We start from the raw sequence: 26,929 nt of genomic DNA, 5'->3' as shown, positions 1-26,929 counted from the left end.
GACATTCATTTCTCAACCATGTTTTCGAATAATTTCGGGGATGGATGCAACATATAGTTAAATATCTCAGCCTTAAATTAAAAAAAAAACAAAGGAAAATTACATAACTTTGCCCATCCTATCAAATGATTGAAACAGCTTAATTCTATCGAATGCTAAACTATGCTCCTTTGTATACATTTTTATAGCTAACTTGTCCAGGAAATCCACTTAACCTAAACGCCTGCAACACAAATGATACAATCTCTTATACCCTATACCTTTCCAATATATTTATTCTAAGAACATTTATAGAAAGAAGAAAAACAATAAAATAAATAAAACAGTAGTTCTAGGTAAAGGTACATTTCATTATTCTCAAATGAAACTCCATCTCAATCAAATGTCGTTGTCCTCACGCTTTGATAATATCCTTACCCCCATCTAAAGTAACATAGGTATCGTCATCATTTCCAATTAGAAGTCAACACAAGTAATTTATCGTTTCTACTTAGAGATGACCTTCATTTAGCTAAGTATAATTCCTTAGATATATTTTGCCCACCTGGTTGAATACACACACACACTAAGTAAACTAAAATCCGAAAAAATCCTCTCTCACATTTCATCAGAATAAAACACCACTAACCAAAACTAAACTTAACCTAAACCAAAACCAAAACCAAAACCCAAACCAATAAATAAATAAAATATTATACATACATAATTCTAAATAGAATTTCCTAATCCTTACACATCCTTGAAATGATGTAACAAATCTTACTTAGTTCATATGTATGTAGAGAGTTTAGTTACTCTCTCTCTTGGTTAAGTTAAATCCACACCTATACACAACGACGAACGATGGACGACGGACATATCCTCAACTGTTTGTTATTCCCACGCAACGCATCCCGTCTGGTCCACCAACAAAAACCGACAATATATTCTTCATTCATTATCCAATATCCTTTACCTATACTCACCCATCACCAAAGTCCAACAAACCCTCACTCCGTTTTGCCGCACCTCCGTAGCTCCGTAGCATTTTACCGATTTCGCCTGAAAGAAAATCCCAAAAATGTAAGTAAGCTCACGAAATTCATTTTATTTACCCTCTAATCGCTATGTCCGAACTTCAATTACACTACAAAGAAAAGCACCCATCAGGATATCTTTAGCTGGGTGCGGTATAGAAAAACAGGTTCATAAGTATAAATATATGTATGAGAAATTTACCCCCTAAGCACATTGCTATATTAAGAATACAAGAAAAAAGAAAAACGGTCAGCCAGCTAGGATACCTACATACATATAGGAAGAAATTCCCTACGTTTTTACCTTCATTTTATAAAAGGTAACCAGTGCCATACCGCATATCTATATCCTTGCTCTTCCCATAGCAAGTTCGTCGTCCAGCTATATTACATCCCCAGGTGGACACCAATTTATTTTGTATGGATGGCAAATAATATCCTTTTTCATATTACCAATGATTGGATCTTCGTCGTCGTAGTCTTTCTATTTAGACTTGCCGAAACAGACGATGACGACAAACGGACAACAACAATAAGAACGACAACGAAGGATACCACCACTGAGCTGTTTTGTGCCCAGAAGGAGATCCTTTTTCTGTCTTGTCCTTAACCAACTTTCTCTTATGGCGAATATAAATAAAATTTGAAATAGGAAAAGAAAAAAGAAATACTTACGTATAGAAAATCCTAGAAAAATCATAGAAAATCGGATCAACGAAAACGTGCAGCAAGTTGATCAAACTATAAGAGTCCTTCGAAGCTATGTCCCATCTTCCATTGCGGAGAGCCCAGAGAAAAAATCTTTGTAGAAAATTCCATCAATATTGACCAAAAATTGTTATCCTTCGACTCCGACACATATGTATGCAGTTATAATATACCATCAGGGCCAGGACTAGCATTTTCTCTAGCCATATGCAATTGTCGGGACCATCCTGGTCCCCCTGTTGCATCGCAATAAAACTCCCGAGGGCCAAACAGCCAGCCAGTCAGCTGGAGTATATGAAAAGCAACAACTTTTGTATCAAGAAAAATCCTTAACAAAAACAACAACAAACATATCCTTGATATGCACTACATATATAATCTAAAGCCGTGTGACTTTGGTGTGTAGGTACATGTATTTATATTTATATTTATGTGAGTGCAACGCCAACATGTCAAAGGACATGAATTGCTTTCACTCCACCAACTATAACCTGCTTGTTTCGTTTCGTTTCTTTTCTTTACGTATATTTTGTGTGCAGCAATATTTTATTTATCAAACTTGTATACGAAGAAAAAAGGACGAAAACTAAAAAATTATATCACACAGGATGCGATGGCGGTACGCGCCGGGGGTATAACTATAACAGCAACAAAAGAAAAACATAAATACAAAAAATATAAAAATTGGATGAAAAAGAAACAGAAAATCTTGCAAGGGAAGAAATGATAAAAAATAAATGGAAACATGAAAGTAGTAGGTACGAGTAGACTCTTGATACACAATACACAACTCTCGTAGTATAGTTCGAGTTCCACGAACATACGGAAAATTGCATTTTTTAAGGACTATAAGGACATGGACGAGCGACGATGAAGTGTGTAGACAATAGTTTAGTGCGGCGGTGGGTCCCTCAGCTCACCCAGGGCCTTCATAGAATATGAAGTGAGACTAGAGCAGAGCAGAAAAAAAAGAAACAAAAAATCGAAAATGGGAAAAGTTTATCCTTTGGAGATTTATATAAGGACTTCTTAAAGTTCATTAGAAGTTGATTTCAGATTGTTGTGTATACTGTATATAACGTGCCGAAAAGGACAAAGATGCTGGACAAAAACAAAAGAAAGATTTAAACGTGCTTGCGCGCCGACGCTGCCGGCCATCCACAAAATTATCCGAAATCCGACTTAGGCTCTTCTATACTCTGCCACACCCACATTTACCCCTTATCTAATATCAACAAAGAAAAATATTTGGTAAATGCACACGAGCGTATACAACAAAAAAAGAAAACTAAATAGAAAAAAACTAAAACAAAGGAAATTGGGATGTGTTCAGAAAGTGGAATGTAATATACCTTCCAACTTTAGTTTCTCCGGTTTTTTTTTTTTTGGAAAGGATACTGGTTGCGGTTTTCGGGAGACGGAGACTTAATTTAGAGGTTAACGAGGGAATTTAGTGTCCTGCGGATAGTTGGAGGATATATATATAAATATAAACATTTTTTTGTCTTCGTTTTTATTTTTGCTTTGTTTGGAAAACTCATGCATGATGTGTGGAAAGTTCGATAATGGAACGATTTAGTTATTTTTGTTTTCTTCTTGTGTTGCGATAGATTTATCTAACTCGAGGGACCATCATAATGAGTTTAAGTTATTTTTTCCTTCTTGAGACAATAAATAGAAATAATGACTTTTAAATTAAGAAAGATGATTGGATATCTTGCAATATATTATGTTTGTTGAATAAAGATAAATAGAAAATAGGATCCTCAGAAAGAACTAACTTTAAGAAAATGGTGGGCTGTTTTTATATTGACTAAATATATCCTTATAAGAGTTCTTATTATTTATTTTGTAGATGTTATTTATTTAGTTATCATTCCAATTAAATAATTGCTAATGATTATTATGTTAATAAAATAAAATAAAATAAAATAAAATAAAATAAAATAAAATAAAATAAAATAAAATACAAACTTAAATGTTAATATATAGATTAGGGTGATTCATTTCCGCAAAAAAATTTTTTTTCTCGGCGCTCAAGCAAAATATTAATCTACCTGTAGAAAAAAAAAATGTTCACCAAGGTAGAGCTCTTAATATCAATTTTAAGTACTTGCAGTTTAAATTTAAAGTTTTCCCATTTAAAATACATGTAAAAAAAATATTTTTTTTTTCAAATTTCTAATGCTCGCCCGCTTTTTACAATATTGTGAATCGGTTTTATGGACCTTATAGGGAATTTCATGCTCTTTAAAATTGTCTTTATGTTTTTTTGTGTAACTCGTAGTGGTTCGCCAGTAGGAGTCATCAAAGTTCAATTTTTTGAATGAACATTTTTTTTTTGCAATTTTTTTTAAGAACTCGCAAAAAATAGTGAAAAAAAAGAGCTGAATCGTAAAAAAAGTCTTTTAACAAATATTTGATGAATTTACGGCAATTATTCAAATAGCAATTTCTACTTATACAACATTGAAGCAAATAAAGTTGACAATAAAAACAATTTACTTTTTCGTTAATTTAAGAATTTTGCTCAAAAAATTGAATAACCTTCATTTATATTTGTTGCTATATAACGGGAATGTTGAAAAATTGCAGAATCTAAGTTGCAATTGTATATTTGTTGTTTTTTATGAATTGATGTGATATGTTTATATTTATTTTAAGTCAGAAATCATAATAACTCTGGAAAAGTTATGGTTGTAGAGAATTATATCGATAGTAAATAAGAAAAATTAATTTAAATAGCATAATTGGTTAATATTTATCAATTACTTACGTTGAAAGATATAAAAATGGCCGTAAATTCATCAAATATTTGTTAAAAGACTTTTTTTACGATTCAGCTCTTTTTTTTTCAATATTTTTTGTGAATTGTTAAAAAAAATTGTTCATTCAAAAAATTGAACTTTGATGACTCCTACTGGCGAACCACTACGAGTTACACAAAAAAACATAAAGACAATTTTAAAGAACATGAAATTCCCTATAAGGTCCATAAAACCGATTCACAATATTGTAAAAAGCGGGCGAGCATTAGAAATTTGAAAAAAAAATATTTTTTTTACATGTATTTTAAATGGGAAAACTTTAAATTTAAACTGCAAGTACTTAAAATTGATATTAAGAGCTCTACCTTGGTGAACATTTTTTTTTCTACAGGTAGATTAATATTTTGCTTGAGCGCCGAGAAAAAAAAATTTTTTGCGGAAATGAATCACCCTAATATAGATATAAACAACGTGTCACGATGTTTGTCCAAGATGGACTTCTTAACTGCTTAACCGATTTTAAAAATTTAATATTTCACTTTACTTTTTCAATTTTTGGTGTAAGCATAGCCGACAACGTGTTGCTTAGAATAAAGTATAAATTAAATTCACAACCAATGCATTAAACTACCAGATAATTTCTGCATTGTTCTTCAGGAAAAATTGAATTGCTTCGAAGTATTTTTCCGGATATACAGAGTAATCACTTGAATCGTTACTGGCTCAATCATCGGGCTATTTTGGCAGCAAAAAACATTAATGTTGATGAAATTAACTTCTAGATACAACAGCTGTTACCAGGTAATCTAAAGCCTTTTAAATCAAAAGATACTGTTGTTTTTGAAAATGATAGTGTTAATTTTAAAATTAAATTTTTAAATGTACTAAATTACCTGAAATGCTACCACATATTGGTTGATTAAAGGTTGGTTCTACTGTTATTCTCTTGCAAAGGTACACATTTGGGCATCAAAAAAGATCACCTTAAATACTCTTTAAGCAACCATTTTATCTGGAAAATTTAAAGGAAAAGTGGTCATGTTGTCACGTATTCCAATAATACCGTCAGATTCTACCATACCCTTCAAAGGGTCACAGTTTCCAATTGGATTAGCTTTTGCTATGTCTATAAATAAGTCTCAAGGCCAAACAGTGTTCTTTTGTGGCTTAGATATGGAAAATCCATGTTTTTCTCAAGAGCATATGTTGCATGTTGACGTGTAGGAAAACCAACGACTTATTTGTGTTAGCGAAAGGACAGGTTATCTAAGATATTGTGCACCGATTAGTGCTTACTTAAATAATTGCAATTAAAAGTAATTATTATTCAAAATAATAAATATTATTGTTAGAAGAATTAATAACTTTCACTGTAACATGTTATTTACTTACAATTTTGTAATTTACTAAATTGTTACAAACCTGAATAAAAATAATAAAACATTTTAAATTTAATACTTATGTATTGATATTTGATTTACTTTAATTTTACTAATTGTGTTTAAAAACCTTCCCCTTCAAATCTCAAACAAGTAAATTTGTATATCATCTTTTACGTTTTCGTCTTGTTATTAAATAATAATTTTATTCTAAAAATGGGAAACTGTATAAGAATATCAGACATGAAGGTCGCGATTTTTACGTCTTTCATCTATGTAAAAAAATCATGTCAGATGCGACAATTCTGCTTATTTACGTACCCATTTAGCCAAAGATAAGCTTCGTCGTTGAACACCAGTGTTGCCAAAAAGGTAATAGCTAAGAAATCACCCTTCATTTAAACTTAATGAAACAGATAATGTAGAGTGCAGTCTATCTTCCCCCAAAACTTTAGTACCACTTATTACCCAATACCCGGTGCTGAAACTGGGAACAACTGAAACTCGCCCCAAATAAAAAAAAATCAGAACCGTAGAAATTAATATATAAAAGTTTTATTTAATGCGTTCTAAGGATTTCCCATAAAATTTCGCGATTTCTTCTTCTTCAATACGACTCAGCATGTCTTTGTCAATAGAAATTACTGCCAGTGTTATTAATGGCTCTTTAGTCATAGTTGAGGGTAAATATAATTTTATAGTTCTAAGCTTGAAAAACTAGCTTCCCCTATAGCAACACTTACAGGAAACGTTAAATGAATTGCTAAAGCAGTTGATAAATTTGAATACAATGAAACTAAATAACCTCTCATACGACATCGGTCCTATGGATTCTGGGGAGGACCAATTATTGCTTACAAATATTGAGAGACGGCGTTCAAAAAGCAAAGAACTCCCCCAAACAAATTTACTTCAGGGGTTACATCATCGACAACCTAAAATACAATAGATGTTAAAAACATCAGCGAAAAAGGAACCAAGATCAATGAAGAGATCGACATCACAGATCAACAGAGTTCCAACAAAGTGAAAAAGAAAGACCAATCAAAATCAAAGAACTACTTTGAAGAATGGCAAATTGAAATAGCGGCAAAAAAAGAACTTGAAGTTCTAGTTCAAAGTCTTCAGCTGCAAGTGAAAAAACTCGAAGAGAAAGTTTCCTTGCTTGACAAGAAAGATTCAGAGTCCACGATTCAGTTAAGTTCAAAATATATTGAACCTGAATATCAAACTAACCTGAATATCACGCTTAAGGCAGCAAAAACATTACACCACCACCAATTATGATCTCAGGATTTGCAATTTTCGGAGATCTTATGAAAATAATAGAAAAATGTACTAAAAAAGCTTGCACATACACATCGTACAACAAAGACAACTGGAAAGTCACAGTCAGATCTGACACTGAAGAACTGAGCAAACACTAAATACAATGGCACTCATATGAGAACAAAGCTACAAGGTCAATAAAAGTAGTATAGCCAGAGGTCTTCATTCCTCGTGTATCCCCATTAAGTAGTAGAAGATCTTGTGAAAAAAGGCTTCCAAGCCCTTGATGCAGTCAATATATTTAAGAATGTGACAATTAAAAACTCCTCTGGAGAAACGATGACAAGTAAGAGGTTACTACCTTTATTCATGCTTACTTTTGACAGCAAACAAAGTCTCGAGAAGATTTATAAAGTAAGATCAATCTTGGGCATAGCTGTTAAAATTGAACCACTCCGAAAATCTAAAGTTGTTCCATAGTGCAACCGAGAGTTTGCTTCTGTAAAGTGCGAGGGAAAACATGCAACTAAAAATTGTCCTATGAGCAAAGATCAGAAAGAAAAATGTGTGAACTGCAAGGGTAATCACCCGGCAAGTTATAGAGGCTGCCCAGTTGCCAAAAAATTCCAAAAGTTTAGACGCAACCCAGAAACACAGTAAATAACGATTTAACTGCTGAAAACAATACTAAGAAGAAACCGCCTAAAAAGGCTGTTCAAAGTAAAAGCGATGAAAATAAAAGCCTATTCTCAGATTGTGCGGAAGAATGAAGAGACTTCCATAAAAGAAATGTTACAACTTATTTTTAAAAGAATTGATAAACAGGATTTGAATACCAAAACTGCTAAGCGAAAAAGTCGCTCTTAAAAAACAATGATGGACAGAATACTTAAAATCGCTACATGGAATGCAAACGGTCTTATACAACATTCATCCGAATTAAAAATCTTTTTAGATCTAGAACATATCGATATTTGCCTGGTGTCCGAAACTCATTTCTCCACTAGGCAAAGTCTAGATAATGTAATAGAAAACTATTCATGTTACCACGCTCCACATCCAGTTGACAAGGCAAGAGGTGGATCGACTATTCTTATAAAAGAAAGCTTAAAACATTATGAAGTAGGCAAGTTTACTAGTGAAAATATGCAAGTAACAACAATTAGTATTGGTTTGAAAAAGACCGAGTTTAAGATAGCAGCTATATACTGCCCACTAAGGCGCTCCCCGACAGAAGATGACTATACAGATCTATTTTATCTTCTTGGGCATAACTTTCTTGTTGGCGGAGACTTCAATGCGAAACACACCCATTGGGCTTCAAGACTTATATCAACAAAAGGCAAAAGACTTTTCCAAGCAGGCCGTAAATACAATTGCGAATTCTATTCCTCCGGGTCACCAACTTACTGGCCTTCCGATACTAACAAAATACCAGACCTTATTGACTTTTTCATAGCTAAAGGAATCAAACGAAATCACATTAGTGTCGAATGTAATTATGACCTGTCATCAGATCATACTCCAGTGATTCTATCACCAAGTGAATCGGAAGTACTAGAAAAAAGTAATCCAAAGCTTGTAAATAAGAATACAAACTGGAGTGATGTTAGAGAAAAACTTTTAAGTTTTATAAATTTAAGATCTCCCATGGATACAATCGAGCAAATTGACCATGAAAGGGAACAATTTATTGCTGATGTGCAACAGGCCGCTGAAGAAAGTACTCCAACATTTTCTAATAGAAGACAAACTGAAATAAAATATCCTTTAGAGATACTTGTAAGGGAGTTGATAATAGAGAAAAGAAGAGCTCGAAGAAAATGGCAAAATAGTAGATTTCCAGGTGATAAAACAACGTTTAACCGTAGAAGCAACAATCTTGAAAAACATATCGCTTATACCAATTATGGTAAAAGTTTTTAAAAAACTGCTTCTGAATAGACTTAGCAAAATCATAGAAGAAGGAAAGGTTAAAACCTAACCATCAGTTTGGCTTTAGAAATAAACATTCCACGATACACCAAGTTCATAGAATATCGGATGTAATAGAAAAAGCATTAGAAGAAAAACAAGTATGTTCAGCTATTTTCTTAGATGTTGCTCAAGCTTTTGACAAGGTTTGGCATGAGGGACTTGAGTACAAACTGCAAAGGGATCTTCCCAGGCAGTACTTTGAATTATTGAAATTCTCTAGAGTAAGGTACGATCAAGAATACTCGGAATTGAAGAAAATAGAAGCCGGTGTACCACAAGGAAGTGTCCTAGGTCCTACCCTGTATTTACTATACACAAGGGATATTCCAAACTAAATAACATATAATTAAAAACGGTTTGAGATCAGTTAGATTTGACGTTTGATTGAATACATTAAATTCACTAAAGAGATCCTGAGATAGCTAAGTGGTTCCCCAGACAATACCCTGTTTTGCCCTGAGGCAGGTTTGTCACCGACAATACTATCTGAAGTAAGATCTACGAAATTTATGCCTGCTAAATCATTTTCCCGAATTGCTTACTGATCCTACCTAATTGGTTAAATCTTAAGGAAACAATTCCGTCCATGCAAAACAATTAATTGTAGTTCTGTGTTATTACATTCAAATACAAGGTCTTTCTTTAATTTTTTAATTTCGGGATCAACCGGATACTCTGCGATCTCATTACGATTAAAACTTTTCCAAATTCGATTGTCATATTAGTTAAAATATCAATGCTTTCGAAAATTAGGGTCAGTTTCCAAATCAGTTTAAAGTTCGTTTTTTGTTAACCTTCAGCTCTTGCGTCAGTTATGTAGGTTCAAAACACAACGCAGGCAGTTCCGATCTTTGGGCAGTTCCGATCTTTTCAGCAGATCCTTTTTTGTATTTCCTCTTATTCCACATTATAAAAAGGAGCACCCAGATATTTTAAAATTGCAAAATCATAGAAGACTGTAAATCATTTAGTTCAAATATAATCTACCTTAATTTTGATTTAATTAAAAATTCCAGAAATTTAAGTGATTTCTATTCAATTTTATATTCAATAGCTTAATGCAATGCCCCTAGGTACGCAATTAAGCCTCACTAAATTGAATGCAAATTTACCAACCTGATTTTGTAAATTCTGATTTCTGGTAAAATGTTCTTCTAGAAAAAATTACAAATTAAAATACCCAACAATAATATTATGGTAACTTAAGTTCAAATAGAATAGACTCTGCTTTGGTTTTATTTGAATATTTATACCATCAAAAGCTATAGCATAATATTATCCAACTTTCGTTCCTTGACCTCTCTGATGTAAACCCATCAAAAACAAGGTCGATTTCTTGAATATTCAACTGACACTAATTCCATGTTAATCTATGCAAATAACCATCCCCTATATTACATCCCCACACACACATACACTAACACAGAACCAAAAAAAGGACCTTCAACGTTTCCTCTTTAGTTTAATTATTTCGTAACTCAACTTTGATTTATTTACACCAATTTTAAGAAAACAAACTAACCATTTCCTGTAGTCTTACCAAAACACAAAAAAAGGATAACACAACAACCCAATAAAATGTCAAATTAAAAAACAGAACAGAACAGAAACAGAAAAATAATAAAAAGACCAGTGTACGTATCATCAGAAGGAGCAAAAAACAACCCCATCATCACAACCCCGAGCCTCGACTATTTAAACATAAAAACTTAGGCAATTAAACCGGAATCACATGGCAATAAAAACAATGATGGCGCGCAGCGTTTTGTATGAAAGAGGCGGTAGTTACATCAGCGATAATGATGATGATAAAGTCACTCTCCACTGATGCTGATGATGATAATGACGGCTCGGCTCCATCAGGCGGATGACTTCAAGGATATTTTTCTTCTTGTATTATTTTTGCACAAAAAAATTCCTGACAATGACGCACAAAATGAGAAGAACCGACCAAAACCAAACACCACGCGCCTAACGATCCATAGCCAAATTCTCAAGAACAAAACTACGATAGAGGGGTTTACTTAAATGAATGACCATCAGTATCTTGGTGTGTGTGGGTGGATGGGTGTGTGTTGAGATCATAGGACACTCATCAGTAGTTGAAGTTGCACAATCATTTCTGGAAAATATCCTAGTCATTCTCTCTCGCTTCGGACAGAAAAAAAAAGCCAGAAGGAAGGAGTCTCTCTCTCATTAACTTCGAACATGAACATGAACTGGGCTGGGACATCGATGATGATGATGATGCTGACGGTGGCAAAGATGAGTTGCTGCTAGTGCTGATGGAGCTAGTGCTAGTAATGCTATAGTGCTCTGCATGAGGTTTCCATTTCCATCATTAAACATAAAGTGTGTTAAAATAAAGTCGAAATAAATGTGGAAAAGTAGCTAACTACATCTGGCCTATACCAACTTCGTCCTTGCTTATGTCCTTTTTCTCTGTGTGTTTTTTTTTGTTTGATTCTTTTTTGTGTTGCGTCCTGCTAGCTGTTGAAACTTCTGCTGTTTTCTAACTTTTTCAATTCCCGTCTAATTTCAATTTTCCACAAGCTTCACAACGTGTAACTTTTCGGAAAAACTCAGTTGAAAATTTCCTTTAAAACAACTAACAAAAAATAAAAACCAACACACTCTCATATAGGTACAGCTAGTTAGATGTATGTGCGGTTCTTTTAGGTTTTGTAGTGGTAACTACGATGATGGTAAGCTTTAGAGGAATACCGGGGAGCGTATAGGTTTCGTAGGTATTTCTATACCAAATGGAAAATCAGTCAATTGCAACTTCTATGCAAACATGCGATGCAACTTTTTTGATGGACGTTGAGTGGAGTTTTGAAAATGCAACACAAAAAAAAGGACTCACAAACTCTTATTTCAGGGCAAAGCTGTCATGGGCAAATAAAATTTCCATGTGAGAGGGGTGAGAGGGAAAGTTTTACGGATTTTAAACACACTATGCTAGGCAGCAAAGATATAAGAGCAGGGGCTTGATGTTAGGTTTGGCAATTTTGAAAACCTCCACAAAGTTTTTTTAGTTTCAATATTAGAGTCGGTATCTACATGAGTTGAGTGTGTATTTCATCTCCATATTACCGGCATAGAAAAAAAAAAGATTTTTATGAAAAACTCTGGACAAAAAAAATTGAACTTGAGATTTTTAATTAAAAATGACCATGCCGATACGACGATGAAATGGGCGAGGTACATATGTTGCTTATTATTATTTAAACCCGTTTACTATTCCTCTGAATAATGTAAAATCTCAAATAAACGCGACTGAAATGCAGATTTCACTCGAAATAAAGTCCCTCGAAGGCTGGTGTTCTTTTCATCAGAGCAGGCATTTATACCAAGAACCAGGAGCATGTTATACATTTGCTAAAATTGGTATATATTTAAAAAATAAATACCACCAAAAAACATTTCTAGGAAATTTTGGACAGTCACAAATTTATTACTGAAAAAACATAGAATCATATTCTTCCTTGTCTTTTCGTTTTAAAAAACGGGAAATTTGCTTTGGTTTACTAAAAAATATCATATCGTGGAGTTTTTATTATTACAAATTAATCAATTGAAACTGATAGAACACATTCGATGGATTCTACGAAATGCTTCAAAACTTAATATCCATGCACTGGACTAATCCTCCGAACTGGATTATTTTTTTTTGTTTTATGTCCTGGAAGAGTATGCAAAATCTACATTGGCATTGAAAGTAATGAAAGAGTTCATAAGTACGCATTCAGTTTACTGTTTTCTGTTGAAGGATCATAATTAATATTTTTAATAAATTAAATTTAAAATAAACATTTTAAGAATTAAAATGCCAAAGCCAACACTTTACGGGTTAATACCTGACAACTTTGGTATGACCAAAACTCTTTAAGGCTCCCCTCTTCCTAATTCGAATGTGTCCAATAATTTTCTAAATTTAGTTTCTTGTAATCAATGCGTGATTGAAAATAAACATTTACCAAAATCTTTCAAAATGTGTGTGGTACATTTTACAAAATAGATATTGATGTTTTTACTAAAGACAATTATGAAAAATTTTGCGCGATTAGGAGTTAAATGCTCATTTTTAAAAATTAAGATGCAAACAAATTATCATACATGACAGCCCCGTGTAAGAACAATTTGGAAATTAAGTACTTTGGGGAAGAATTTCCAACCCAGCTAGAGTTTAAAAAGAAATCCAAGAAATTGATATAAATTCATATAAAATTGTTTAGATATTTGCAAACGTTGTATTAAATAATTTTTTAAAAAAACATTTTCAGACAAAATATTTAAGCATTTAAATAGAATGAACATTTTTACAATCACAGAAATGGCAAACTCTTATTTTTGTAAGTAGTTTATAACAACACTTTAATATTTATTAAATTCCTTAAAATCTAACGATATTTTTACAATATATACTTAAATCTAAATTAACATCATTTCAACTATTTATAGCAAAGAAATTAAATTCAAAGCTCGCAGATTTGAGATTGCCTGCGCCATAGTTCTGTCTGCTAAAAATCTTTCTAAGGGGTAAATTCCTACCCGTGGCATGATGGTTAGTGCGTTGGACTACACAATTCATTCTGCGTCTTAACTCATTTCTTATATCTAATGGAAAAAATCAAAACAACAATGCACATGTGCTGTTCTGCTCGATTTGGAAAAGGCCTTTGACACCGTATGGTTAGAGGGTCTCTACCTAAAACTGAGCAGACTTGGAATAGGCAAACCATTGTTGTATATACTTTATGAGATGATTAACGGTAGAAAGTTTGTTGTAAGAAGTAGCAATGTAACTTCTACCACAACATTCCTAATTAAAATGGTCTTCAACAGGGTTAAGTCGCAGATTTTCTTCAGCATTTACACCAGCAATCTAATAGGTAGTCTAACAAAGGCAATTGCTTCGCCAACAATCTATTTGCGTACAGAAATGACCGAAAGGTTGATGTTATTAGAATTCTCTTGCAGTGTGATTTCGACAAGATGCAGCGATATTCCGACGACTGAAAACTAATAATAAATGTCTAGAAGTCGGAGACAATTCTGTTCCAGACTCCGTTGGCTAAGGCCACGAGGGATGCGTGCTCACGTGCAGCGTTTAACGAACAAAATTTAAGTGAATCGCGATTTCTGGTAAGATAAGTATTTATTTTTCAACAGACATATAAATGCTGCTCTGACCAGGGCAAGAGGACCCTTCACTCTGACGGAACAGCAGTTTTACAGTAGTCGGCTTCTGAGTGAAGGTAATTTGCTACATGGCCCTGATACGGACGATGATCGTTTATGGTTGTCCTGTGTGGTTCAAGGTTGCCTCTTCACAGATGGATAAGTTTCGGGTGTTCGAGTGGCAGTGCTTACGACGCTGTACCGGCTTATATAGAACATCCGAATCTTCTTTCGTGCATTACTATTTCAACGAGGTCCTATACAACGGGGCTCGAATCAACAGAATTGACAATTTGGTGATAAAACTCGTTCGAGGTCACATTGTCTTTGACCAACAATTTAATTTTCGGGACGTTCTATCCGAACGACGAGTATTTTGAAAGTGCACGCTTGAGCAGCTTCATTCCAATAGAAGCATTTCTCTTCTTAGATAGATGCAGTCTGATACAGGATAGTTTGGCAGTTCCGCTAATCTACCAAATCAGACGAAGAACCGTGTATAGGTGACTCCTGTACAATTGGGATGTCATGGCACGAGGCGCAGCAGAACTGCTTCGGTTTAGTAGGGCTGTGACCGAAGGGGACCGAACTGATAGGGTGAAGCAGCAGAACCAGTATTAGTGGATACAATCGGCACTTGATACTGGGTAGTCGGGATGATGTTTTATGCCTTGGCTAGCTTACATGCTTTTTTTCCATCTAAGAAGCCGGTGTTCCTCTCTCCTCTTCTGCTCGTAGAGCTCGCGAACAGCTCTAGTCCTTTTTGTATGCCTCTTGTTTCGCTGCGTGAGCTTGCTGGCATTCGTCGTCAAACCAGGGGTTTCGCTGTGGTGGCCGTGTGAAACCTAGCACTTCAGAGGCGGCATCTCTGATGGCTGCAAGGCAATGTTGCCACTGGTTTTCAATGCTTAATGCAGGAAGCATAGGACTCCTTAAGAGGTTATTAGAGACTCGATCGGAAAAGGACATGGCAGTATCTTGCGATTGTAGCCGTCTACCGTCGAATCTTCTCACAGTACTTCCTTGTTTTGGCTTGGCTCGGGATATCCGTAGCCGTACCTTAGCTACAACGAGGTAATGATCCGAGTCAATTTTGGCCCCTCGGAATGTTTGGACATCCTGTATACTGGAGAAGTGTAGTGCGTCGATCGAAATGTGGTCAATCTGGTTGACAGTTGATTGATCAGGAGATTTCCAAGTCCCCTTTTGGATATCAAGTTGTGTGAACGTACTAGCTACCAGAACGTCTCGAACCGCAGCGAAATCTATCACCCTGAATCCGTTGTAGGAGGTAGTGTCGTGTAGGCTGTATCTTCGGATTGTACCATCAAAGACAATTTTAATGTCGTTGCTTGGGCTTTGCTCATAGGTCTTGTCTAAGAGCTGGAAGCATATGTCTTTGGTGTCTTAATATTTCTCCTCTATTGGGGTGTGAGCGTATATAAGGCTTATGTTGGCGAATTTAGCTCTTATGCGGATTGTCTTGATGCGCTCGCTCACACTGTTGAAACTCCAGACTTTTAGCCTCAGTCTAGTTCCAATAAAACATCCGCATCCAAATAGATAGATACATCGCAGTCTTTTAGTTTGCGTTTGACAGTCCATCTCGTCGCACTTCTTGGATTGACTTGCAGCAGTTTAGCTGTTAATTGTGCTGCTGCACGTGGTCTATTAAGGGACTTAACATTCCACGTACAGATCTGAAGTTCGTCGACCTTATTTCGTTTGCGTTTGATGTCTACAATAAATCCGTACGTATCCAAGGCTTATTGGTGCTTCGCAACTAAGGTATTTTTTTAGTGGTCATGAAGTCACCCCGACGGCACAACCCCCAACCTGGGGCGTCACATCAGCGTTTAGATTAACTCCATAGATAGAGAGTCGAATAAACAGCTGGTTATACCGAATTTTGGTAGAAGCCCTAAAAGGTGTTTACTTAGTCGTTCAACCTTATTGGAACTGTAGATGCCACCGTTGATTTCATCTCAAGAATTCGTCCGCTGCCATTTGGATAAGGAGAGTTGCCTTAGTGGAAACACCTCTCCCCCCTTCCTCGCTTGCTGCTCCCAACAACTTTCCACTGGAGTAAAAACCCAACTTCCAGTTGAGGTACTATAAACCCGATGTTCACCGTGGGAAGGTGAGAGTAGGATAGTTGATAGACAGAGGTGGGTTTTGAGAATAACCTGTGAACATTTGTGTCCTATTGAATGCACCATTGCACATGTCTACCATATGCACATCCTGTTATATACCAAGGACCACTCATTACTTAACGAAGGACTTTCGGTAACGGATTTATCACGTGTATATAAAAGAAACAAAGTTGGCCCATAGCTCTGAGTAACATCAATTTCAAAAACTACATGGCCAGTACCATGGCGTTTGTGCTCAATTATCACTTGCCAAACTTTGTCAATGGCTTAGGTTTCTAAACCCAAACTGGTGATTCGAAATCAATTTTCTATTATTTTGCTTTCTCGAAAACTTTTGCCATTATTGAAAAACGCGATATTGCTCTTCAAAATGTTACTTCTGTTGGTGGCATAACTTGTTCAGGAATAACATTGAACTCTGCAATTTGCTAATAAGCGTTAATTATAAATTGGAGGTTTTTGAATGTTATTGAGGCAATTTTTTCCAAAACCTGTGTATAGTGATAAGCTTATGTTAACACATGCTACTTACTTAGTTAAGCGGGACAAAAGGATTTGTGTATACGACATTTTTATCAAAAAAGATTTTTAGTCGTACTTGCTCGGAATAGTTAAAAAACATTGGCTAGATGTTCATCAAAAAGATCAGTTCTTTCTTCCGGGCTACCGACACATTTGCCATCTTGGGATTTTATTGGCGGGTCTTATATCTGTCTTTCTAGACTATTTTCAGATTTTTAGAAATCTACTTAGTGAATCATTTTTGAACTTACCGATTATTTGTTTTAGTTCGTTGTTTAGACGGTTAAAGAAAAATGAAATATCGTAGCTTGCCATTATCTCCTTTATTTCAATATTAAATGTTTTGTCATTAAATTCAACCATTGATATTTTGAAAATACTGTTCAACTTATAATATAATTGATGGTACCTTTTTACAATTTTTTTTATTTTTTTGTCGAAATTATAGAAACTTTTATCATTATCAAGTTTTCAATTTGTTTGTAATTTCTTAAGGTGCAGCAATCAACTTTCATTCTAAGGTTGAACACTTGTGTGGCAATCCCTTTTTGAGAGTCACACAAGTAAAAATTTGTCCTTAAACTTATCACTGACGGAACATTTTTTTTCTGTGTTCAAGAAAAATTACTTGTGCCACGTTAGCTGATTATAATTCTATATGAGATCCTACTCCAAAACCGTTTTCCTATTTCTCATGAATGATGATAATCCGTGTTATGTCCTGAAGTTCCTGTCTTCGTGTGCCTTAGAACGCCACACAATTAATATTAGATATTTTTAAATGCTGAGCACATTTTGAAATCGTTTTTAATCCATCAATTCAATACATCATCATAGGTATTTGTTTTTTTGTAATCGAACTTGTTTGTTTTTAATTTCCCTTTCATCGTCCTCGTCAGTATATAGACCTTTGTCAATGAGTGAAAGTTATCGCGGGGCAAACAAATTACCCAGACCGTTTACAAAACAAAAAGCCTGAATAAATCATAATCAAGGTTATTGATGACTTTCGCTCGATAACCCTTTTCGGGTCTTGATTTTTTTAGTTCTTGCTTTGTTTTGTTCGTTTTCCCGCAAACAAAGTGTTACAGAAATTCAATGCATTTTCGAAAAACAAAAAAGCGAAATATCCTTCAAATACGTAGATGGATCCATTTTAGTTAAACAAAAAAACTATAGGCAATAAAATTCCAGATAAAACACAAAAAACAAAAACGGAACAAAAATCCATTTCCCTGATCGATGAAGGACCAAAGTAAATATTTGTCGGGATAATGCTTTATGTCATGTAGACCATTTTCTGTATTTTTCTTTTATTTTTTTGAGTTGAGTTTGGGGTTACAGTTGGTTGTGTTTGCTCCTCTGAGTCTGGTTATTTATGAGTTCAATGGTTATGATGATGATAAGATTTAAGGGCCTCTTTTCTGTGTTTTACTGGCTGTTGTTGTTGTTGTTATTGTTGTTGTTGTCGTCGTCGTCGAAAAGTGTATGTAAATTGTTGTGTGAAGGATATTTTGTGTTTGTTGTTTAAAGGATTGTGGTTAAACGGATGGGTTTTTGGGGGATTATATCTTTTCTTTTGGGAGTGTCCTTGGGTGTATTATAACTGTAAATACGTGTGTTGGATTTTTAAAATATCTGAATTTTGTCTTTTGTTTTTGGTTTAGTTTTTTTTCTGTTGTTGTTTTATTTTATTTTCTTGAAATAAATAGGCTATCATTTTTTATTTTTCTTGTTTAAGCATTGAACCAGAATGAAACATTGTAAGTTGAGGAAAATTTAATAAATCTTGAATTATGCGTCTGATTATATACATACACTTGTAAGTATGTGTGAGCGGACCTACATATGTATATCTGTTTTGTATGTGTCCTGAAATAATGGACCAAGATGGGATAGACGATTTGAAACATTAAAGAACAATCAAAGTGAGCATTGTTTATGAGAATGCGGATTCAAAATAAAAGTCCTATAAACAGTGATAATTTTTTTGACAGCTATAAAGCGGGGTGTTTATCTGGAGATATTTTTTTAAGCATTTTTATATGTATTTTTATAGACTTATGGTTGGGGTAGATGCTTATAAGAAAGGTGTTCATATATTTATGAGAGAAAAATAACACCAACAAATAATTTCTTCTTTTGAGCGAGACATCGTGCACTCAACAGGCAAAATATCAAAGACGTTAATCAAAAATGTAAATATGAGCTATTTTTGAGAAAATTAAGTGTTTTATTTTTAAATATGATATTTGAAATTACAAAGAAAATATAATTTATTTTGTTGCAATACGGTCTGGTAAACAATTTCACATGGTTTAAATTTACGCATGTGTTGTTGGACAAGTAAAATAGCTTGGCACGATAGAGATTCTTTGAAGCACTTAGATATATGTATGTACATGTCTTGAAGTTACCAGACATACAATGTGCCAAATTTACGAACCATAAGATGTCAATTTTGAAATCTTAAAGTCTCAATGCTTATATTTTAATTAACTGTTACATATGAACTTCTGAAAAAGAAGAATTCGGAATTCTAAATTGTTATGAAGGCTGAGCTTGGCCATCACTATATCGTTATATCAAACCAAATTAAAACAGTCGGATTGCTTTGCCAGACCACAGCTTTTTTTAAATTGGTTTTCTTATAACCTAGTATAATTTTTGAAAAAAGATGCACTGGAACGCATGCGTACTTTTTTTATTTACTTTGCATTTGAAATTATTGATATTGTCCCAATTTGTTGATTTGAAAGTTTCGAAATTTCTCGAGACATGTCAAAATCCCTAGAATCAAATCTATGTATTTTAAGGAGATGCCTGTGGGTTCGTTTTTACGTTCGTTTGATCGTTCCTACCCTTGAAAGGTATTTTACGTTTTCCATATAGCTTTGGAACTAGAATAACAGCAGCGTAAAATAAATATTTTTTGGCAGATATCGGAATATGTTGAGATGTTGTCTAAAAAAATAACTGAAAGTGACCAACAATATTTTGCATTGGATTTTAAAATCGGTTGATGTTAAGGAGGTCTTTAGGCAAAATAAATGTTTACCAATTTTAGTAGCAGTTTTTGAAAAATTATATTTCATTATATAAAAAAATACAGATTGGATTTTTCTAAGGCCGTTTCCTTTCCTTAATAACAACGAGATATCGAGAATCGAACACCAATTTAGCGTACCATTGTTTGTATATTTTAATTTGTATGAAAAAACTGACTGTTAGATTTTTATATATATATATAATATGAAATTAGTTTGAAGTAAATATTTTTAATTTTTAAAAAGATATTTGAGTCGAAAATACATTTTTAGCAAGTTTTAGTACTATTTATTTAGGTTTTTATTTTTTGTAATAAAAAATGTCGATTCGAGTCTAAATATTTTACCAAATGTTAAAAATTTTATTCTTCGTTGCATTCAATTAGTTTTTTTTAATTGAATTTTTTTACTTATCAGTTTGGTATTACACCACATTATACAATATACAATTTAATTAAATTTGCTAACATTCTTGGTTCATGAGATATTTTGGGTTAATCGACATTTGTTTTTTAAATTGATATGGTAGGAAAATTACGCACTCAATTTTGTTAAGAGTCTTTTTTACATCTTTCTTCATTATTATTTTAATAACAAAACTTATTTGAAGTCATTATCTGTACTGGTTCTTGATATATGGAAGACGAAGAAAGCTTCCCAAACGTAGGGACGTATGGATGTTTAAGTCGGAACTATTTTGCTCCGACTCTTCGACAGGGTACATAAACCTTGACCAGAATGAAGATATACAAAAAGGTGTGTGTACCTTTTGTATATTGCAGTATAGTGCGAAGTTTGTTGTGAACTATTATTGCCCCTTACCACTGGTGGGGGAAGCAATAATAACGAATAATACAGAACAACCTTTTGATCGTAAATGATAAATTTTATTAGCTTACAATACTATTTATACAATAATTTTGGTTACTTAGCTAAATTTACAAACTCCTAAAATACACAAAAATAATATGATACATAAAATATAACAAGAAATATAATAAATTTCAGCCAGGTAAGCGCAGGGCATGAATGCAAAAGAAAACTGCTGACTATTGTGAGAAAATAAGTTGAATGTGATTTGAAAATAAAGCATACAGAAAAGCTGTTGCTGTTGTCATTGATGAAACAGAGAAGGTGTTGTAGGGCAAATGTTATAAAATGTTGGAATATGATAATCGGAAGGATTTAAAAATACGTTCTCCACCCTTTGAACTATGTTCGAAATTATAGTACCATTTCGAAGATTATGTTGTTGGAATTTTTGTCGTGGAGGTCTTCTTTTTTGCAGTCGAAGTTAGCCTGGATATCTGCCAAGGTTATGATAGGCTTTCTTTCACCTTTGGAGATTACCGTTCTGTTTTTGCAGTAATAGCAGTATGACCATCGTAGTAAGGATAAGGATTATGATGGATATGATTAATACGAAATAGCTCACTGCAACGCTTTGGTAAAATTTAAGAGTTCTCGTTTGATTGCATCCAATTCTTCTAAATGTTTTTTTAGCGGCAAGATTTCGTAAGAGGTTGATGTCAAATTGTCTGGGAAGGCATACTTGGTTTCCAGCTGGAAGGAGTGACATCCTAGAGACCGTTCTTTGTATAAAATGGCCACGCAAGGTTATGAAGTCATTTTTAATAATGCAGCCGGGTGGAATTTTCAGAATTCCAGAACCTTTCAAAACGGTTTGTGTTACGGTGTCATTCCAAACATCATTGAGAGTGGTTTTATACCTCAAAACGTAAATCCATTCATTTGGCTTGTGCAGCTGGACCCAATGAGGGCCATCGTTGGCGTTTACAACTTTGCATGCAGGAGTTTGTTGACCATGGTTTATGAAGTTGATTTCATAGGAGCTCACTTTAGATCCACGTTTGTAAATCCGATGCTGCAGATGGCATAGATGTCTTTCTTTCAGTAAGGGAAAAACATCCTCGAAATTCAAGTGTTGATAGAGGGTAATACTGGTCACGATGCAGGTTAATCATTATGCAGTCGGTTGATGGTTGTATGGTAAAAAATGACTCCCCGACAAGAACGGGAACGGGAGTAATTTTGAAGAGCTCGAATTAATTAAGACTTAGGAGTGGTAAATCAATTTTAAAGACTATGTGGTTTTTAAGAGACTTGCCATGAATACTCATAAGATGATAAAGCTTCGGAATTTCGTCTAAAGCTACTGGAAGTCTGACTGAGGAAGGTAGGTTAGCTTTTATCTTTGTGAACTCTTGTTTTAACTGAGCCGTTGAAATAAGTTGAAGAATAATTTTTCCATGATGAGTATCGATCATTACGTCTAGTATAGAGGCTTTTTGAAATTGTAAAGATACTAACACATGCGATTAAATTGAAAAGCTGATGCAGTCTTTCCTGGTGATATTGTTGTCTGATATCATTAATAACAGCTGTGAACTGTTAAAGGGTTTCGTCTATCTCTTCAAAACGGGAACTTATCTCTTGCTAATTTTATTTTATAATATTTATGGTTATATCAATTACTGAAGTCTGATTTTAAATAAGGCTGACTATGTGGCCTTCATCTTGCTTTATTACTTTTATTATTATTGTAGCCAACATGTGGTTGGCGTATTCATCATCAAGAACCCTAAATAAGGCATTAGCCACATTGCCTACGAAATTTAGAGCACCACGACGAACTCTGATTGATGTTACAGATAAGAGATCATTATTCTTTTCGATGTCTGCAGTTATCCGGTCAAATTGGAGAACTGTCTCCTTGCAGGCCTCGTTTTTATTTGGAAACAGTAGGCAAATTTCTGCTAGCTTCCTACTACGAGTATATGTTATAATGGAATCGTATTCATAATCCAATAAGGGTCAATGTCTTAATACGCGATTATGTTTCAACTACTTGTGGTTATGGCTGAGGTCCCGAAGTTTTGAAAGTATATCGCTGTCTGTGACATAAATGGTTGAATCTTAACTGGAGCACATGCTATCATGGGTACTAATAGAAATACCAGGAATAAAGCAAGGGTTGCTGAGCCAAGTGAAGTCTTGAACTTCTTTTTTGGTATTGGACCATCATCAGACTTCTGGCGCGAATGTATCGATGTTGATGAGTAATGACTTGAAAAGTGATCTGTCTTTTCTTTTAGATTGATTGTTTAGACGTAGGAACGTATTTATACAGACGAAGTTCACGCAAACCGAGCTAAGAAATAGATGATGTCAAAAAATTGTCAGAAACAAAATTCTTTCTTGGAATTTATATAAGAAAAACCTATACTGAAACCATAATCAATGGTTAAGTAAAAAGAGGCTGGGATCCGACCCACTTTGATAACTTCCCATCCCGTCTGTAGATTTGTCTTTTTTATAGGTTTTCGTGTTTTGTTAAAAAGTCATCAGTTAAATTATTCTAAAAAATTTAAAAACTACCAACGATATTTTGCATACATAAAAGAGTTTGATTTCAAAATCTATTTTGTCTAGAAAATTTGTGTTCTTTAACCAATTTTTGTAAAAAATCTGTCAGTTCGATTATTCTCAAAATTGTATCTGATGTCAAAAACGTTATTTATTTGTAAAATTTTCGAGGTGAAACATTTTTTGTTTCAGTTATTTTGATTTATAAAAAAATTCCGTTAATTAGATTTTTTTTCAATAATATACTTGTTTAGTATCACGTTACAACATATATTACAAAATTTAATTCAAGTCAAGGGTTAATCAAAATTTTCAACTTTTTTTAAACTTCTATGGTAAAAAAAACCACCCATTCAATTTTTTTGAGAGCCTTTTCTGCACTTTTATCTGAATAACAATTTTTTTTTGAAGTCGATATCTCTTCTGGTTCTATGGACGGCAAAAAATACGTCGCGAACGTAAGAACGTACGTACACACGCACGGAATTTTGAACTCGACAAATTGGACTTATTACAATAACTTCCTATGGGAAATTAATGAAATGTTAAAACAATTATATTTAGTTACCGTCCGGAAAAAAATATTGTCTCTAATTTAAAACATTTTGTTTAAGTTAAAATATAAATTTTAAATATTTTCAACCGTTTCTAATAATGTGAATTTGATTAATGTTTCAGTTTTAAGTTGTTTAGAATGTTTCACAACTTTCATGCAAAAAGAGATTATTTTGCATCTGATTCTATTTTCATTCCGCTTTTATGGGTTTATGGTTAAAAAGTCTGCAAAATAATATGCAAAAAAATAATTCTTATGGTTTTTAAAATTGAAAAAAATAAAATCAAAAACGTAGCTGTTGGCTTCTTAACAAAGTTGAAAAGCACACTTAATTTTTAGTCAAGCAAGAAAATAACATTAACTGTATTCTTTGAGAATTTTGATCTAAAAACAATGCTTCATGTATACATAAAAGTTTATACTCAAAATTACCAAAATAAACCAAAGTATGATAATTTCATATTTTTCTTTGAGCAAAACTTTAAACAATTTTATATCTTTTCATTTCAGGTATAAACATTGCTAACAACACTCACGCTGTTGTTGCGTCGACTTTATAAGGAGCACCTTATACTAACGAAATTTCAGACAAATTGAATCCAGGAAAACAACCCAACCTACGAGCGTCGAGTATATGCAAGACACCTCTCTACTGCACAGTATAAATATAGTACACATCCCATATACCAAAGGCGAACCACCAACATAACACCATTTATCTCTGCAGCGGATGCAACCGCACGTTTGTTTCCTGACTGAATGCACCGACAACGACGACGACATTTTCCCATCAATCCTTAGTGTTGTTGTTGTAGCTGTGTTACTGGTTTTACCATTTTAGCCATTTATTGCAGCTCTAGAGAGTGACTCACTCACCCTCACCCTCTCTCACTTTCTCTACAACCAACAAACAGGAAGAGCAAAAGATTTATCCATGTGCAAAATTCAATCAATTATGATTTGATTCCAGAGGAGGACGACGCACACACTTTACAAACTCACAAGGACAACAACGATATACAACGATTCAACGAGGCACGAGTAACCTACAAAACCCACTTTGTAACGCATCAACAGACGATGACGTGGTGTAAGGAACAATAACTGTGCATGCAACATAAGTGAACGAGAGCTATCCCAGGCGGCCATCACCATCAAGCCATCAACCAGAATTTAGGAAAGGACCAGAATCCAGAATTCAGAATTCAGAAAACTGTGTGCAAAATTGTTGACCGCAATAATTTGATTGCGTGAATAAATATCAAAAGATCTTTCTCTCTTCTAGAACAATAACAGAAAATCAAACGAAAAAAAATTGAATACCCATCGACACCGTCACATCGTCGTCGTCGTCGGTTACAAAACGGAATTTCGTCGTGTTTTGTGTTAGTTTTTTTTTTGAGGCGGAAAGGGTAAAGAAAATTCTTAAAGTGAGCAGTTTTCAAGAGATTTTGGTTTTTCGTACGTTCATAGGACACCTGCTGTTTCTAAAGGCAAAGTGCATGTTTGTGGATTGAGAGAAAATACAAAAAAAAAACATAGTGTTACCAGTTGGGCGCCATTTAAAACAAAAAAAAATCGTTTTGTTTTTTCCTTCTGGCCAAGTGTTGTTCATCGTGTGTCGTAGTCGTTGTCACCGAATGTGGTGGCAAGGATAAGAGACAGAGATATTTCTCACTCACACGTCGCGTTCGTTGGCGCGGTTAACGTTTTTCTATCTGCCAGGTTTTTGATATCACGCCGCGCTTAGGGCAAATGATATAAAATATAAATCCCTCAAGGATATTTCCTAGACCAGAGGTTGTTATTTTCGTTCGCTTTCGTTTTTTTTTTTTTTGTTTGGCGTAAACTGTGAGAAAAGTTGCAAAAATACCATTTTTATCCAACTAAACCAGCTACCACTATATTGGAGGAAAGATAACACTAAAGGTGGCCCACCAGTCTAAGGATACACCTATACACTGAAACCTGCACAAATTCACAGGATATAAAATGTTGCACACTCGGGTCGTCTATTTACGATCAGCAGCAATTCTTTGCCTGCTGATAGTCATTGCAATCCCAGGTGAGTGCATATGGAAATTTATATTCTTTTTCTTTTTTTTTTCATTCATTCATTCATTCGTTCGTTCGTTGGTACGTTCGTTCTTTTTCTTTTTTATTCTTTTCATTTTCTATTTTTGTTTGCTTTAAAGGCGAGTTGAATATTTTTCTATTTCTCTGGGGTGCGCTCTCGAAAAATACATTGTTGTATGCTGATGCTGATGGTGATGCTGAGTTTGGATATAATAGAGTTGGTGCCCCATCTGGCGGTGATGCGAAGTACGTGAGGGAGTGTGGGAGTTTATTTTTCTCACTTCACTTACCTTGAAATCAGCATCAGCCCTTCTTCTAGTTCTAGCCTTCTTCACCTACTTACTTACTTATTCGATTGCCATTGCCACCTTTCCATTCACATTCGAAATATCTTTTCTTCATTTTATTCTTATTTTTTCCAATATATAAATCGAGTGGGGAAATCGCTGTTTTGCTTGATTTCAATTTTGCTGAATTGGAAATTCTCATACTTGCTTCTTTACCTTATTCGTTTGCTTTATAGGTTCTATACTATGTGTGTCTTCGCCGTCTTCGTCCTCGTCCTCGTCCTCGACGGGAATTCACAAATGCACTTGAGGAATGCAAAGAAAAAAATAAGGCAAAATAAAGTAAAGTATTGGTGGAAAATAAATTATTTCGGTGGGGTGAAAGAACATTTGTAGATATCAATGTGAAAGTAGATTAGAAATAAGAAAAAAAGTTATTACAAAAAGAATTGAAGAGGAAGTAGATATAGGAAATGGATATCTGATAGCAGGTTGAATTTTCTGAGTGTGTGGTGTGAATCAGGATTTAGGAATTGAGTTGAAAATCCCATTTCTGAATATTCGTTTATCATATGAATTATTGAAATCTGTTGAAGA

General features: G+C 34.1%; 1 protein-coding gene across 2 annotated transcripts in view; it reads left to right on the top strand.

The window, feature by feature from the left end:
* The window catches only part of LOC129954197 (uncharacterized), a 339,004-nt gene that overhangs the window by 76,814 nt on the left and 235,261 nt on the right, over positions 1-26,929 (top strand). For both annotated transcript variants that reach the window (XM_056067941.1, XM_056067940.1), the window contains exon 2: positions 24,480-26,034. In XM_056067941.1, coding sequence (XP_055923916.1) covers positions 25,962-26,034 — 73 coding nt within the window. In that variant the 5' untranslated portion in view covers positions 24,480-25,961. The remainder of the gene's footprint in view (positions 1-24,479; positions 26,035-26,929) is intronic.

Source organism: Eupeodes corollae, chromosome 1, assembly GCF_945859685.1.
Source record: "Eupeodes corollae chromosome 1, idEupCoro1.1, whole genome shotgun sequence".
Classification (NCBI taxonomy): domain Eukaryota; kingdom Metazoa; phylum Arthropoda; class Insecta; order Diptera; family Syrphidae; genus Eupeodes; species Eupeodes corollae.
The sequence above is the reverse complement of the archived record's forward strand: the minus strand, read 5'-3'. Positions and strand labels throughout refer to the sequence as shown.